General features: G+C 40.4%; 2 protein-coding genes across 10 annotated transcripts in view; both read right to left on the bottom strand.

Annotated features, from left to right (window-relative positions):
* The window catches only part of LOC120549483 (protein unc-79 homolog), a 32,125-nt gene extending 20,294 nt beyond the window's left edge, over positions 1-11,831 (bottom strand). For 3 of the 9 annotated variants that reach the window (XM_039786439.1, XM_039786440.1, XM_039786441.1), the window contains exons 1-13: positions 11,646-11,828; positions 10,153-10,273; positions 6,657-6,970; positions 5,730-5,900; positions 5,443-5,538; positions 5,279-5,334; positions 4,383-4,512; positions 4,183-4,247; positions 2,729-2,817; positions 2,293-2,333; positions 1,788-1,816; positions 420-649; positions 38-209 (exon numbers count right to left, since the gene is read on the bottom strand). In XM_039786439.1, coding sequence (XP_039642373.1) covers positions 38-209; positions 420-649; positions 1,788-1,816; positions 2,293-2,333; positions 2,729-2,817; positions 4,183-4,247; positions 4,383-4,512; positions 5,279-5,334; positions 5,443-5,538; positions 5,730-5,900; positions 6,657-6,970; positions 10,153-10,273; positions 11,646-11,667 — 1,536 coding nt within the window. In that variant the 5' untranslated portion in view covers positions 11,668-11,828. Of the gene's footprint in view, positions 1-37; positions 210-419; positions 650-1,787; positions 1,817-2,292; positions 2,334-2,728; positions 2,818-4,182; positions 4,248-4,382; positions 4,513-5,278; positions 5,335-5,442; positions 5,539-5,729; positions 5,901-6,656; positions 6,971-10,152; positions 10,274-11,645 lie in introns of all 9 variants that reach the window. The other 6 variants (XM_039786442.1, XM_039786437.1, XM_039786436.1 and 3 more) reach the window with 6 other exon arrangements.
* Positions 11,832-12,754: 923 nt separating this feature from the next.
* On the bottom strand, positions 12,755-13,886 carry si:dkey-85n7.8 (COX8 domain-containing protein). Its single transcript, XM_039786219.1, has 2 exons — positions 13,667-13,886; positions 12,755-12,973 (listed from the first exon to the last, which is right to left on the bottom strand). Exons 1-2 carry the CDS (start codon positions 13,781-13,783, stop codon positions 12,866-12,868), a joined length of 225 nt encoding a protein of 74 aa, XP_039642153.1. The 5' UTR covers positions 13,784-13,886; the 3' UTR covers positions 12,755-12,865.
* Positions 13,887-15,772: the final 1,886 nt, after the last annotated feature.

Raw genomic sequence — 15,772 nt, 5'->3', positions numbered from 1 at the left:
CAACTCCCTGTTATTGACAGACACTGTGATTACACACCAGGAACCAGATGCCAAACTGACTGAGGAGCCGCTGGTCGTGCTGGTCGTCCTCCTTGTTGTCAAACTCAATGTTGTCCAGAGAGTGGTGGGAGGCGGACAGGCCCATCTGACGACGCCTGTTCATCTCAAACTCACGCTGTTCTGCATGAATTTCTGCCTCCTTGAGAAGGCTGGATGGACATGGAGAGGATAACAAAGGATTCAGAGAGGAGTAGAGAAGACATTAGAGAGAGTCATATTGATACATCAATATATACATATACATTTATCATCTAATTTCATGCAGTATTGTTAAACATATATTCATATAAAAACAGCATTAGAGGCATATGCCCTGTAACTGTGGCTGTGGTATGTCAGTGTAAACATTGTGAATGTACCTTATAACAGCTTCCACAGTGCACACTAGCTCCTCCGCTCCGCACTCCCTGGTGTTGATGGGAGGGGGCGAGGTCTGGTAAAGATGGGTCTCCGCCGCAGCCCCCACCTCACTACTGTGGTGGTTGACATGGCAACGCTTGCAGTAGCGGACAGGCCGGTTGCCATGGCGCCCACAGCAGCCAGCCGAGAAGCAGGTGACTACAGCCCTCCTAACATGAGAGCTACAATTCTACAAAGCCAAGAAATGGGAAAGGAGGAGGAGATCAGTCGATTTTTTATTCTTGGCAGTAGGCAACAAAATAAAAATATCCCACAATCACATCAAATCAGCCAATAATGTTTTATGACAAGCCTCTAAAAATAAATATATTTACAGGCCTCAAAAGCAACTAACTGCTCTGAATATGAATATGGTCCTCTCCAATACGCATTTGTTTAGAGATGTTGATCTGTCCGCATCTGCAATGATAGAAAAACTCTTTATGTGTCCCTACGGTGTCTCAGGTTTCTAAAAATAAAAGGCATGGCACTAGAGAACCATCCTAATCTGATCAGCCTCTAATCTTGTGCCATTAGAGGGATGCAGTGCTCCCTATCAAATTAACATATCTGTCCTCTGATGGTGAGTTCTCTCATTCACCCATTCAGCTTTCAACAACCAAAAACACTACCCTGATGTTACCGATGTTGTTGTTGTTTACAGTATGTTCTATCTTGCATATCATGGTATATTTATAAGAAGCTATTTACAGATGAAGATGAACGAGCTGGTGTAAATCCAGGTGGGAGTTTAAAGGGCTTTCTGAAATGAGTGTGACAAAGCCTGATCAAAAAGGGAGACTGTGGATCATAAACTGCTGGACAAACCAGGGTGGAGGCCAGCTGTTTCCCCTGACATCGGACGGCTGCTCGGCCTGACGGGAATACCTGAGATCATCTCACACTCAGTTTTCCCGGTGTCTCCCTGGAAACCAGCAGGGAGCACCCTCAGCAGTGCGTTCAGCAACAGAGAACAAACATCACCCCCCAGCAGCTTCATTTGAAATGATGTGGCCTTTACTGAGCTGTTCCAGTGAATGGACTTCTCAATGAAGAAAACATTTCCAGTAAATAAATAAATCACCTTGCTACATATAATAGGTAACAATGGATTTCATGAAACGTCTTCCTCCACAAGGTTCTATGTGTTTGTTTTCTGTGTTAAAACCACTTAAAGTGCAGTTTAAGGCAAGACTTCATTATTCTGAAGATGTAGAGAGGTTAATCAGTAACAACAAATCACTGCAAAGGTTAATTTGTCCTTAATATGGAGAGACATTGAGAGAGTAGGCAGTTGCAAATACAAATATACAAAATACAAATCTTACCTTCTTTTGACAAATGGCAGATATTTCTGCTGCAAAGACAAATTAACAAAACATTTTGTTAAAAAAAGAAGTAACTTTTTTTGTCATATGTGTCATTGGAAAATGAAAACTTTTCCTAAAACTTCATATACAGTTTATAGCAGCTTTTATACATTGCACATATACACTGCCTAAAAAGCTCTTTTTTCACTGTAAAGTACAAATTAATGAAATTTTTAAAAAGTACTAGAAAAGGTTATATTATTATAAACACCTCTGTTTAAGTATATCCTCAGATGACTAAACTTTAAGTATCAGATTTAACTATGGCTTTAAACATAATCAAAGTAAAGGAGCATGTGCACATATAATAATCTTTGTCATATTAAAATGCTAAAAATCTTTCTGTATATTGTACATTATACTGAATATATTCTACATATGTCCCGTTTATATGTCTCTGTGTCTGTGGGGAGCAAGACAAACTGAAAGACACTCAAACACCTTTTTGTTTGTGAACGCTCACCTTGGGGAAGGAGTACATCAACAAGCCATTCAGCGTGGTCTCTGAAAAGGTCAAAGAAATTAATACAATGTTTGATTTATAGGCAAACTGCTCAGCATACAATTCCACCTAGTGTATACACAGCAGTCTCAACTTAGTAACAGAGCTGGCAAACAAAATATCTTCCCTCAATATCAAAGAAAATACAAACTGCAGAGCCATGCAATTATAACATGTACTATACGCTGGAGAAAAGAGAAACAAGTAGTTGCGTGGTTTCGTGATGATGATCTTATTATCTGCGTGAGGGAATTAAGTAACCATGGTGATGTATTTTCCCTGGGTTAAAGTGAGGAATAATGAGGCAGGCAGTAGGTGATGTATGTTTTGAATGGCAGCTCATTGAAGGAGGGGGAGAATCTAGGGGATGGGGAAAAGAGGTAAAACAGACTCATACCCCGCTATCCTCTGGCTGCACTCCTCGCATATATAAAGAGGAGGGGGCTTGTCTCCCAGGGCAACAGAAAGAGTAGGATCTATACACATCTGCAAAGTAAGAAAGGTAGAGTTAAAATATGGATGGGGTATTTAAAATGTGAACATACTTTGAGGTTTAATTTTCATACAAACAAGAGAGAAATAAACCATTTCTGCTAATTTAGGGACTGTACAAAAATTATCTGGTGTGGAGGGGGACTGAACATTATGCTTCAATTTTCAAAAAGTAATATAACATTCGTACATATCATTTTGACATTAATAACCAAAAGTGGATAAAGTGTTTAAGATGGTGAATTTCAATATAAACCTTTTTAATGAACTTATAATTTGTACATAACCACCAATGGAATAGAATTAAACATAACAAAATGATACATCCTGTTTAGCAAATACTCAGCCATTCTTTATTTTGTGTCACTGTGTACACTGCAGAATAAAGTCAAGGTGAAAGCTGCTCTAGAATAGTGACAAATATAACAATAGTGACGTGCTCTCTGAAAGGTTCAACCATTAAAGGCATTCTCCGAAAAAAATATTTTGACTACCCTCCTTTCAGCAAAAAGAAAAAAACAACCCTCCCTTTTTCTGAATCCTCCTCCCCCCAAATGTTTTTCGTACAGTCCCTTGGAATAGACTATCATACACTTCATTTACTACAGCTAACATTTTCCATTTGTCTCTCTTACATAGTACTCTCCAAGGGTAGTATAACATTATCTAGCCCAAGAAATCATTTGGCACCTATACCTGTCTCCCCACGCCTTTGCGTGGATGGCTGCGTGCATATGCTGCGCTCTGTTCCCTTGCAACCTTTGCCTGGCCCTGTGCTAAACCTCAATGCTCGTGGCCTCAATGTTCAGATGGTGCACTGTAATTTAGTGTGCTCACTTGATGCCACCCATCCTCAAGGGCTGTACGGGGTCACCGCTTCCAATTAAGCCCCCCTCCCCCAGTACCCCCTCCCTGCTCCTGGTAATTGAAATCCGCCCCTGTCCATGCCCCTGTTCCTACTCTATTTGTCAGTTTTGAGCACAGTTGAGTAAGGGCATGCAAAGCTGATAAAGCAGAACAGCAACAGCAGAGACTGGCGTAAAGTAGCATAGAAGCTGATATCATTACCCCACTCTCACTGATTTATTTACCGAGGGGCTCACAAAAACAAACACGCCGACACACACAGTTGAACTCGGCGAGGCAATTCTGGCACATGCCCCATGCATTCCCGAAGTTGTTCTCAAGGGAAGCAGCTTTTGAATACAGAGTGTGCTCCTAAGTGCTAATCTATCCTCTTACGGTAATAAGGCATGGTAGACGTAAAGGGATGTGGGATCCAACAACCATAAGTGTACCTGTGATGTAAGAATTAATATCTAAGGCTTATTTAACATGTGTTTTTAAGACTGAAGTCACCTTGACAGCAGGTTTATTGATAGCATTGTGGCACTCGATATGTTGACAGTGGATGGGGTTCCAGGCTGATCCAGGAAATGGAAGAGAGACAGAAGATTGGCAGTGGGGGAGGAGTAAAGACGAAAAATGGGGGATAGGTTAGACCTTTAGTTAGTTCAAGGGCAGATCAAGCAGCAGATGTGACATTAAGAGAATCTGACCTGTGTACTGAAGCCCCCTGTATTCACTGATGGCTCCTGGTGGCTTCAGGTTGGGCCAGTAATGAAACAGCATCTGCACAGCTGGAGGCTTTACTTGGGATGGGCCATAGGATATGACATAAAGAAGGTCCTGCACACAGTACAAACATCGAGTAATTACAAAGTGCATGATATTCGAAGATATATATTTGCATACTAATGAATAGAAAGCAACTAGTTGAAGGTTTTAATTCCAACATGCTTTATATCCATTTTAAAGACTAAATGTTGCCTGATCCCCATTGTTTAATTTTTTTATATATTAAGGATATTATATATTTTTTAGTTTTAAAAGGAATAGTCAAAAATGGACACCGTTCTATGGTCGCTATATATGAAGCTAAAACCAACAGACCATTAGCTTAGCTAACAGTTAGCTAAATTAGCCTGAAATGTAAAAGCAAGTTGTAGTTTCAGGGGTTGTCATGCACTGTTTTTTTACATTTCAGTTTTTGTATGAATTAAAGAAACAAATAAACAATATATGACTGAGAGTTTTATTTAACTTAGTTTGAACAGAACCAGTCCATAGATATAAATATGGACACTTTGGCCAGAGACTTACAGATGTTACAGATGGCTAATACTACCACGCGTGTTTATTAATTTGCAATGTCCCTTCTCAAATTAACCGAACTAAATTTAACAAAGGTTTCAATTTCTAATAGCAACTGCTGTAGTGGATGCTGATTTATCTTATATGGAAAGTAAACCCCAGGAATAGGCTTTTCGACAGATTAAAGAAATGCTAAATGATAGTTTGCATTGAAGTTAGTGGAACAGAGGCAAACCTTCCATTGTGCTTTACAGTACACACATGTCCATATATCTGCATTATGTGTTTAGAGGGGACGTACCTTCCACACTTCCTGTTTGTGCTTCATTAGACACTCCAACAATTGACAGTGATACACTAGAAAGAAGAAGAGACCAGTTTAAGTAGAGCGCCATTACTGCATAACATTACAGTCTAGGTTATTTTTGCATGCAAGCTTCAAAAGCAGACGATATGATGGGTTACCTGGATTTGTGGTGTACTGCATTGCAATCATGAGCATGGAGGAAGCAGACAGATTGACATAGGCCGGGACTCCCCCCTCCCTCCGAGTGGAGCCCACTACAGACGGGCAAGGAAGAGAAAGAATGAACTTCACTTCCCCGTTGTGTTTAAGATAGTAGTATATCTTTTGATGAAAATAACATGAATACATTTCATCAGTCACCAACTATCCCACCATATAGGTACAGTTTCATTATGACAGGAAGTGAATTAGTTGTCTAAATGATCTTATAATAGGTCATACTCACATATAGCCATGGGGAGGAAAGAGGTGCTCAGGTACTCAATGATGTCTTTGTGGAGAAAAGGGGGAAATGTGGCTAAAGTGGAGATCATAGTATAGGGCAAAGTGCTGAGAATATCATCACTGAGAAAGGGCAGGAGGCAAGTTGTTGTGTAAAATATGGACTGTCCCAGATCTGATGAGAAAGGGAAAAATGGCAAACAAAGACAAAGAGAGATACACAGACACCTATTCAATTAACGGTACATACAGTATTCACATACTGTATGCAGCCACAGATGTCAAAGTTACATGGAATTTCAGTCATTAAATATTTTTATATATTAGAACAACAAAGAAATAAAGTAAAACATTTGGAATATGAACTTTAGCTGAGGGCAGTGAGCTTTTTTTAAAGCCACTTTAGTGCAATTTGCCCTCAGGAAAAGTAGAGCATTCTAGTCAAGGAGAAGGGTTTTCATGCTTTTTGAGCTTTTTTTTAACAGTGGTAAAATATTCATGAAAAACACGAGCACTGACTGTGATGCAGCCTTGGGCCCGTGAAAAACAGTGTGGAAATAAATAATTCTCAGATGTATTCTGAATGTATTGAAAAAAAGAAAACATTATATATGCCTATGTGTGCTTTCCATTTAACTTATATAATTGCACATGACAACATAAGTAAAACATTTCTCCCACTTGACATAACAAACATGCAGTCAAGTATGATACACAGAAGAGAAGGCCTATGTCTGGTGTATCCAATGGCTTATGAGCGATTAAGTTGACAGGATCCAGCGTGCTCCCAATCACCCCATGCATCCCTCAAGATCCTCAGCAGGACTTCTCTCCTCCAGTTACAAAAGAGGCCAAAAAAGCAGCAGTGGCTTCATGCAGGCCAGGCTCTGGATGATGATGACAAACAGTGGTGCACTGGGCCTTGACTCACCATGCTGACCGTGCTGCAGCAGGGGCACCAGGTCAAGCAGGGTCACGAGGGTCACATAGAGGCCCTGATAGTCCAGAGAGGGGTACTCTGAGAGCTGAGCGTCCCGACTCTGCTGCCCCTGCCCCCCGCGGTCTGACGGGGCATCGCGCAGAACGCTGTAAAGGAGGGAGCGAGTAACTGTAGGGTTGATGGAACTGACTTGTGGTCTTAGAGATGGGGTGAGTGGGAATGGCACAGGAAAAAGACACATGGTCATGGGCACGGCCAAATTGGAAGCTTCCTGGTTCTCCTTCCTGCCTGTGCGGGACAGAATGCTGCTCCGGGGCGGGAGGGGAGGGGAGGGGAGGGTAGGGGAGGGGAACAAGGGAAAAAAAGAGACAACAAAGACACAAAAAAACAGCACATTACATTGAAATGGCACTACAGAGACAGCGTAAATAGAAAAAAACAAACCCAGATAAACCCCACATAGGATGCAGTGTCTCACTATTTGACTGTATCACTGAAGGCATGGGCAATTTTTCCCTGCTTTGTCTGTTCAGAGTGACTTTAATTCAATTTATTTCATTTTGTCTATCTTTGCACTTGGAAAACAAAAAAAACATGAGCACAAACTGCAATGATCACTGCATCTCATGCGTATCTGGTGACAAGGAGCAAAAATATAAAAAATGGCATGTTTTCAGTGGCAACCCCATACTTCTAAAAAAAGGCACAGTGCAAATGACTGTCCCTCGATGGCTGCCATCCTCCAATCAGCAAGGTCAGAGGCTACCATGCAAAAAGGCCAATGAGCCGTGGAATAAAAAAAGAAAAAAAAGAAATTTCCTTGTCTTTAGTGGGGCTGTCAAGGATGGGAGTGACACCAAATTGGTTCGGGAAAATACAGAGGTGACACTTTTGAAACATGCTTCAGCCAGTAATAAACATGTGTGTGAGGTTAGATCAAGTGCTCCTAGGTCACAGCACATGTTTATTGCGCCAGAGAAATAATGTCCGTATGCATACGTTATGATACTGTACCAGTATCATCAGGAGAAATAATGAGATCCAACAGGCATATGGATTCAGGTTTCTAAAATAAATGTAACTAATCTACGGTAAAGGAGAAACTATAATGACAAAGGAATAGGTTGTATCGGGGGAAGATGACTGGTAGCATTATGTTTGTGAGCTAATGTAGGATGGACAATTGTGTTTGTTGTCCCCTGGGGAAGGTGGTGGTTATATTCAATTTTAAGAGGGGAAAAACAAAAAGGGAAAAAACTAGTTGGGTTGAGTGTGGAGCATCTAGGGTGGAGGAGGGGGAAGGGGGGCCAGAGAGCATTGCTCTTTTTACTGCACATTATTAAAGAGCTAAGCTGTTCTATCAGGCAAATGATTGGGATTTATCAAGAGAGCCCAGATTATAAATTCTGATGTATTGTTTTTTTTATGTTTTTATTTTGAAAGGTCACTCAGAAAGTAGAGTTACAGCATTCTCGGCAAGTGAGAAAGGGGATTTCAAGATTTTTTAACATAACATTAGATGCATAATGTTAAGCTTAACAGTTTATACTGTCAACAGCAGAATGTAACATTTTCTGACTTATCCCCTCAAAGTTATACTCTGTAAGATTTTAATCAGTGTAGATTCATTCATAAAGCTGCATTATTATTTACAGCGTAAAGCCAAACAGGTCTAATTCACAACAACAGACTGTATCTCAGAGTATGACTTTTTCACTGCCCATTTCTCATATAGAACACATCATTATTTTGAACAATGAACATAGAGATCAACAGACACGCTCACACGCATACACTGAACACACAAAGACTCACGCATATGTGCATACACACACACATACATACAAACGACAAAGAATTACAAACATGTACGACACATAAAACACATGTAGAAATGCACTGATACAGACACATGACATACATTGACTGTCAAACCCTGCACTGGCAATACAAAATAATTGACTGTGTGTGTGTGTAGCAGGAATGTAAAGCACAATCAGACTTCCTAACGGAATTACAGAGAACTATGTCTAAACAAAAATATATATTCTCAGAGTGATAGAATTTGGCATGTCAGCATGGCTCACTGATGCAAAGAGCTCAATCTGACCTTCGAGAAATATGACACAGCTTTGCCTCTTCTTTAAGGAAGCATATATAAAGTAATTGTCAGTAAACAAAAAAATGTAACCTTTCTTTATTTTCTGTTCTGCATCTGACCTTTGCTAAAACTAAACTTGGTGTGTGAATCAACAAACACCTCCTTTGGCCATTTCAGTTTTTCTTTCCAGGAACATGACACACGCCTGCTCCACTTTTTAAGGCTCACTACTCTTACTTTCTTCACCCCGGGCTTCAGAAGGCACAGGTGTCTGGATAATCCTGGAGTCCCTGCTGAGGAAACTAGACCCCTCTAATGGTGGGGAGAATTATTTTTTCTGCATATCTGAGGCTAAGAAGCTCTGCTTCAGGGAAAATAATAGCTGTTAACAGTGGCATCATTCCTTTCACGCTCAAATGCCCCTCAGAGACCAAATCATCACTTGAGTTTACACAGATTCCCACAGTTGCAGCCCCTGTCATGCTCCATCTGTGCCAAAGACATAAGATAGGCCATGTTTAAAAAAGCACAGTGGCTGCTGGTGCTGGACAGCCCCTCAGCAAAGCACAAAGTAACCAGAATACTTTGTGAGCATCACTCAGCAGAGGAATAATCCTTATGGGGCTGAGGCATAAAGTGTAGAATTGAGGCTGGCTGCCAATCTCAAATAGATTGCACCCTAAGCTGATAATAATAATAAAAGTGGTGCATACAAGTTCAGCCTCCAGTAATCCCATCCTTTTTGTAAATTAGCTAATAAGTTCGGACAGCAGGCAGGAAGACTAAACCAACCATATGACATATCAAATTATCCTATCACTGCAGCCTATTCTGATATGGAAGAAGCTCCAGCTGGAAAAACAGGGATATGACACATCGTGAAATCTGATGTGTCCAAAATGGCTGCCTACTTGACCTGTGTTGGAGGAGGAAATAACATGCTGTTCCTTCCTCCACAGCACCCAGGGGAGCAGGCTGACCCTGCAACTGCAGAGCCGAAGGAGCTGCCCTGCACCAGGCCCCTCTGGGAAGGACACAACAGGCCGCCCCAGGGAAGTATTCATTTAACAGGCAACCACTGAATCAATAAACATCACTGAGCCATCTATCTCTGCTGCTACTTTAAAACAACACCATAACGCCGTAGGAAATCTGCTCCATCTTCTTCTATCTTTCAAAGCAGGGCAAGCAGTAGACACAGTTGGCCACTTCCCTAACTTCCTCTTGACATACTAAATTCATATTAATGGTGTCACTGTCATCTCTTTCAAGAAGTGTGTCAGAACAACCTGCTGTAAGTTATCTCGTCTGATGTGAGGAAGCTAAATATCATTCACATTCTACAGTCTGTTACTTCACCTGTTAGCTCCAAAGCAGGGTACTTACCTGAGCAGGGTTTGGGAAAAGTATTTCAGTGTGTTTGCAATGTCTGTTCCGGAGGGCACAGGGTAAATATTGTGTTGCACACGGTTGTGATACTCTTGCAAGTATCGTATCTTAGAGGCAACTAGACAAAATAAAGAGCAGAGTAACAAGCAAATCAACACTAGTGAGACTAGCATATGAATCTGAGTGCACAGATAAGGCAAATGGTAGAACATGCATGGAGCTGTATTTCTTGGTTTATGTAAGACGGCATGTAATGTGGATGCTCCAATTATCAAGTCAAACAAAGAGTCTCTGTTCCCATGGCTGTCTGGCCTTCACCGGGGGACCTTTTTTGCAGTAGCGAGGTCACAGGAACCCCTAGAGGAAGCAGTAACCTATTGCTTACAGAAACAAGCTCATGTACAAAAGGTTGTCAGTTCAAGTCCCAAGACAAGCTGGGAAAATGCAGTCAGCATGAGACATGAGAGAGGGCTTACTCATCCCTTTGCAGATGATACTGAGAGACATGTCAGCAACTTCTATGTTGAACTTCTCCCTCAGGTCAGGGTTTTAGGTATAAATGTGTTATTTTTTGTCGGGTTAAATAAGAGTTAAATTAAGTTGGAGCGGGTGATTGCTGACCCATTTTCTGTGACTTTGGGCAGTGGTGTTTTAGCTTCCTCCCTGACCTGTAAATGACAAACCCCAAAAATAAAAATAACAGCTGCAGGCTTTAAGCAATGTAAAGTATGTGCTGCAAAACAAACTGTAGCACACATGCTTCTCACTGCATGTTGATGCCTAAACACAGCAATACATAGAAAAATTATGAAGATAACAGCTGACAATTTGTTGTTCTCTGTTGTTTTTCTGATCCATACTGACCACTAAACAATCAGGAATACTGCCAGTTGAAATGGAAGCCCCAAACACCAAGTCTGACCCCATATGTTATGACAGTTATCAAAAACGAGCAATATGTGATTAAAAGTGTGCAGAGATCATTCAGTACTAATATTGAAGAAATTCTGAAGATAGGGGGTGCTTTCCACCTGTTCAAAAGCAATCGGAGGATTTAGGAGGAAATGAACAAGACCCTTCAGGACGGTGTGATCAAACCACGTTATTGATCACTCCAATGCCACCATATTGTTCAGTAAAGAATCTGTCAGGTCGACCTTGAGACCAGCAGCACACCTCGCTTTCTGCACGCGCCTCATCCAGCCAAGTCAATCAAAAACAACACAAAAAGATAACATGACGATGTAGCCATTACATTGTTTTCCCTTGCCGAGAAATACACACATATACACAGTGGCTTCCTGTGTGCGCTGAGCCCTCCAGCCATCCTCTGCAGTGAGAGGACGTGTTGCAACCTGCCATGGCAACCGCGGTTTTATCACCAAGGACAGCTCCCCTCATTCGCTTTCTTGATTAAAACAAAAATCACATTTCCAGTTTCCAAAACCTCCATGACAAGACAGGAAAAACAGACACACAGCCGTACTTACACTGCTCTGCCTTCGTAGACATTTCGCAGACACTTTGGGAACCGTTAAACCCAGAATGTCAATTGTTTTGGTGTTTTTTTCCCTCCCCGGCGTTGTGTTTCCTTCTGTCGTGAAAAAGTGAATATACCCTCCTTGCAGCCCAGGCTCGGCTTGATTGTACCACTCTGCGCGATGGATTTGTACACTATGGCTTTTTAGCGGTGGTACGGTCGCTTTTAGCGGAATTAAAACTAAAACCCAATTTTGTGAGTTTGATTTCAATTTTGAGAATTGTATTCTTTCGGGGCAGAGAGCAACGTTGATATACATCTGCCACATCATACCTTTCCAAATGGACTGATCCACCTTTGACAAATTGTCATTCAAGATTTCCAACAACCCCATTAGTCCTCTTTGAACATTATAGGAGGGAAATACCAAAGAAATTGGTGTGTTTGCCGAGATATTCCTGCGCATTTGTGTATCTGAGCTGCATATAAAAGCAAAACATGCAACAGATGGTTGTTACATTGTAATTATCATAAGCGTGACGTGTCCTGCATGGAGCAAATTATATTTTAACTTATTTTAACATATTTTGTGTTTTTGTGTGTTTTAGGAAATTCAGATTTTCCCTTTGTTTTTTATTGTATTTCCTAATTTTGATAACAGGCAGTGAATGGTCTGTATATTATAATTAGGCTAATATTAATCCCCAGTAACACATGGAGGCCTTGAGTAAGAGTGATTCATTTACAAATGTAGGCCTACTTATACTTATATACCATTCTTCAAGCCTGTGATACATGCAGCATTTTTTTTAAATTAAGTTCTGCATCCTTTTGTAGGAGCAAAATGCAACTGAAAGATAAACAGACTCCAGGGTCTGAACCACTGACAGACTGACAGACAATTCCCATTATAGTTTGAACTGTTGAAGTATTTCCATCTCATCTCCAGCTGATTGGGAGCAACATCCTGTCACTGCACCCTGGAATGACCCATTTGCTTACTACTGTTTACGCTATGAAGCAAATATTTAAAAAAATTACAGTAATCAGACCAATCAACAAATTGGCCTGTTTTTTTTATACATCCCATGTCTTAGAAATAAAACATACCACAGCAGATATTATATCAAAGTCTTTATAGAGGGTAAACAGTTTCATCATCAAGTTTTACTTCCCTTCATGACATACACATTGGAAAAATCCACACACAGTAACATGTGTGCATGGGAGTCAGGTTTGTGGAGGTGATCTCTGTCGGTAGTCTGGGATGTGATGCAAGATCCATCCAGCCGGGCCCAAGAGAGTCACAGCAAACACACATATGGCAAAGAAAGATTGCTGTAAGAAAGAGAGAACATAAACATAATTGCATGAGGAAAGTTTTTTATGAAACAGTTCAAGGCACTGTCTTATAGCTCCTAAACCTCTCCTGTCATCAGCGAGAGGTTGAATAAAGGGAGAGAACACCTGTGTCCACAACAGAAGGACTTGATCTCAGTGACTAACCGGGACATATAACAGCAGCGCCAATTTATATCGTCCTACCATGCTATTCCCTTTGTCCCTCTGCACTCTGGTATTCCTAACCTGAGCCAGGCTTTGTAAAAGCCCCTGTGTACGTCCCTGAGGACAGATCAACAGATTTATAGTGGCATAAACACTGGCCGCTATGTTGCAGTTCCATCATAGGATCCTTTTACAGAGGCCAGAGCTTCACACTGACTTAGGAATAACAAATGAATAAAACATCTCTCCAACTCTACAGACTGGGGAACACAGTTCGCTTGAATTCCTCGCATTAGGGGAAATACAGCGAAGTATATAGATACTGACTTCCCACGACTGTTGCACTGTTTGTGTGGCAACAGGGTCCTTATCATTTGATTAATTGTAATTTAGCACTAAGTTAGCACACAAAAACATTACTAGCATCCCTGATGTTGCAGTACATTATGATACAAACAACATTGGATGTCTGTCTATTCAACTTCTACCAAACAACTAACTACTAACAAAGATATTCAGTCCTACCACTGGCCCGATGTTTTCTTTGGGCGGCTTGCTGTAGATGGTTGACCTGTGATTTTGCTGAATGGCTTTCATCAACGTGGACCAGGTCAGTGTGGGTCTCCTAAGAAGGGAGAACATCGTTCTGCTCACAAAGTCACTCGCATCTACTGGAAAATGTTAATGTGCCTGTGGAAATTTCTCCTCATATCCTGTGAGATACTAACAGATAGTCACTACTTTCATCTAATTCCCACCACTGTTCCTGGGAGGAGTTACTTCCATGGGCCAAAGACACTCATGTAAACATACTGAACAACTTCTCATCAGGATAAGAATGATGGCCTTGTCTGTGAGACCATCAAATTAACTGTACAAAAAAACCATCTGTATAATAGGGATTCTACATTGTAATGAACTCTTGACAGCAATTGTATTTAAATACAGAGTTTTACTTAAGTTAACAGCAATCAACTGATCCGACATTTCTTCAAAACTTAAATTTACAACTAATGTGGACCAATTTTAACATGGGCAAGTGGGCAAAATCTGCCAAGTTTTAGAGTTATTATCAGTATCTTTCATATTTTTTATTTTCAAAGATCAGGTTTTAGCATAAAGTCTTGCACATGAAGAATAAATCAAATAAAAATGCCCAAACTGTACCACATGCAGGGTTGAAACTGATTTTCTAGACATGGCTGCAGAGGGAAATGATTAAGTAGAAAAACAGATGAATTGTTCTGGGGGAAATTCAATTTTGCCATGGATTCTTGATTAAAAAGTTTGTATAGTTGGATAGCACCAAATCCAATCCCTAGTGGAAAAACATCAACAACAATAAAGCTTAAAAAGTCCTTTATCATGCTCTACAAAAACTCACCACAACATGAACATATAGGCCTAGGGTCAGTCGATTATCTGAATTGATGACCCATATTGCACTAATTTTCTAAATTAGAATAAACCTAAATATAAGTGCTTGGTTCAGGAGTCCCATTCAGTTGTCTTTCCCTATTACCTATTCAATGTCATTCTACTCTTGTGTTATTATGACGTCTTACGGGGCTTTTGAATGCATAAAAGTTGGGGATCCTGTTTATTGAAAAACTGCAAAAATGACCTCGGAGTCCATAAATGATGATTAAAAAGAAAAGCCATACTATACAGTGTGCACCAAAGACGTTTAACCTACATTACATGTATTGTGTCGCCCTCAACAGGAGGCCAAAAGAACTTCAATCAGAGGGCATTGCAATAAACCAATTTGAACAGTGTAGTTGGGTTCACCCAGCTGCATATATGGTAGGGGTGGGAATCACCAGAGGCCTTAAGATACGATATCATCACGATACTTATGTCACGATACGATATTATTGCGATTTTAAACATATTGCAATATTCTGCGATATATTGCAATTCATTAACTTTTTTCCAACTTCAAATTTTTCCCAATTTCAAATTATGTCCCCAAAAGGAAACTTTGTTAACATCTGTTTTATCTAAAAAGATACATTTATCTGTTTGTTTATCTCACTTCAATTGTATTGCTGCAAAATCTGATTGTCAAGCAGACAAACTGACCAACACATATATAATAAAAGATCGATACTTGTATTGCCACAGAAATTATTGCGATACTATGCTGTATCGATTTTTTCCCCCCACCCTTAATATATGGTAGCCTATACGTAGATTAGATGGTTTCAAACTTTGACATAAATTCCCATGGCGTAGTTTCGTGTTATAGTTGACATCATAGTAATCCCACATAGACAAACCTCTATAAAAGAGATAAAAGTTAATAAATAATAATACAATATCTATATATGATGTTGGGGAATGGTGTTTTCATTCAACTACCCTTAAATTTCGAGCATAACGGTTTACTTCTGTACTAGCCTACTCACTACTCCGATTGGTTATTAGGGCCCACTGCCAAAAACAAACCACTAGAGGGCACTCGCAAATATGTTACTGCACAAGCTGCTCGTAGTACTAACGGGCCTCCTCACCATTGACATAGTCGGCGTACATCTGTCAAGCTAAGCAAAATACAGGAAAAAAAGAGAATTCGCCTCTAAATTAAAAGCGTGACATAGGCGCTGGGCATGCTTACCTTATCTATAT

The sequence above is a fragment of the Perca fluviatilis genome, chromosome 20, assembly GCF_010015445.1.
Source record: "Perca fluviatilis chromosome 20, GENO_Pfluv_1.0, whole genome shotgun sequence".
NCBI classification, from domain to species: domain Eukaryota; kingdom Metazoa; phylum Chordata; class Actinopteri; order Perciformes; family Percidae; genus Perca; species Perca fluviatilis.
This window is presented reverse-complemented; position numbering and strand designations above follow the sequence as displayed.

Bases quoted from the DNA above. Each gene is read 5' to 3' on its own strand.
- si:dkey-85n7.8 (XM_039786219.1), bottom strand. From the start codon at position 13,783: ATGTTCTCCCTTCTTAGGAGACCCACACTGACCTGGTCCACGTTGATG. The intron at 12,974-13,666 runs GTAGGACTGAAT...TCTTTCTTACAG, and splicing joins AAGAAAACATCGGGCCAGTG to CAATCTTTCTTTGCCATATG.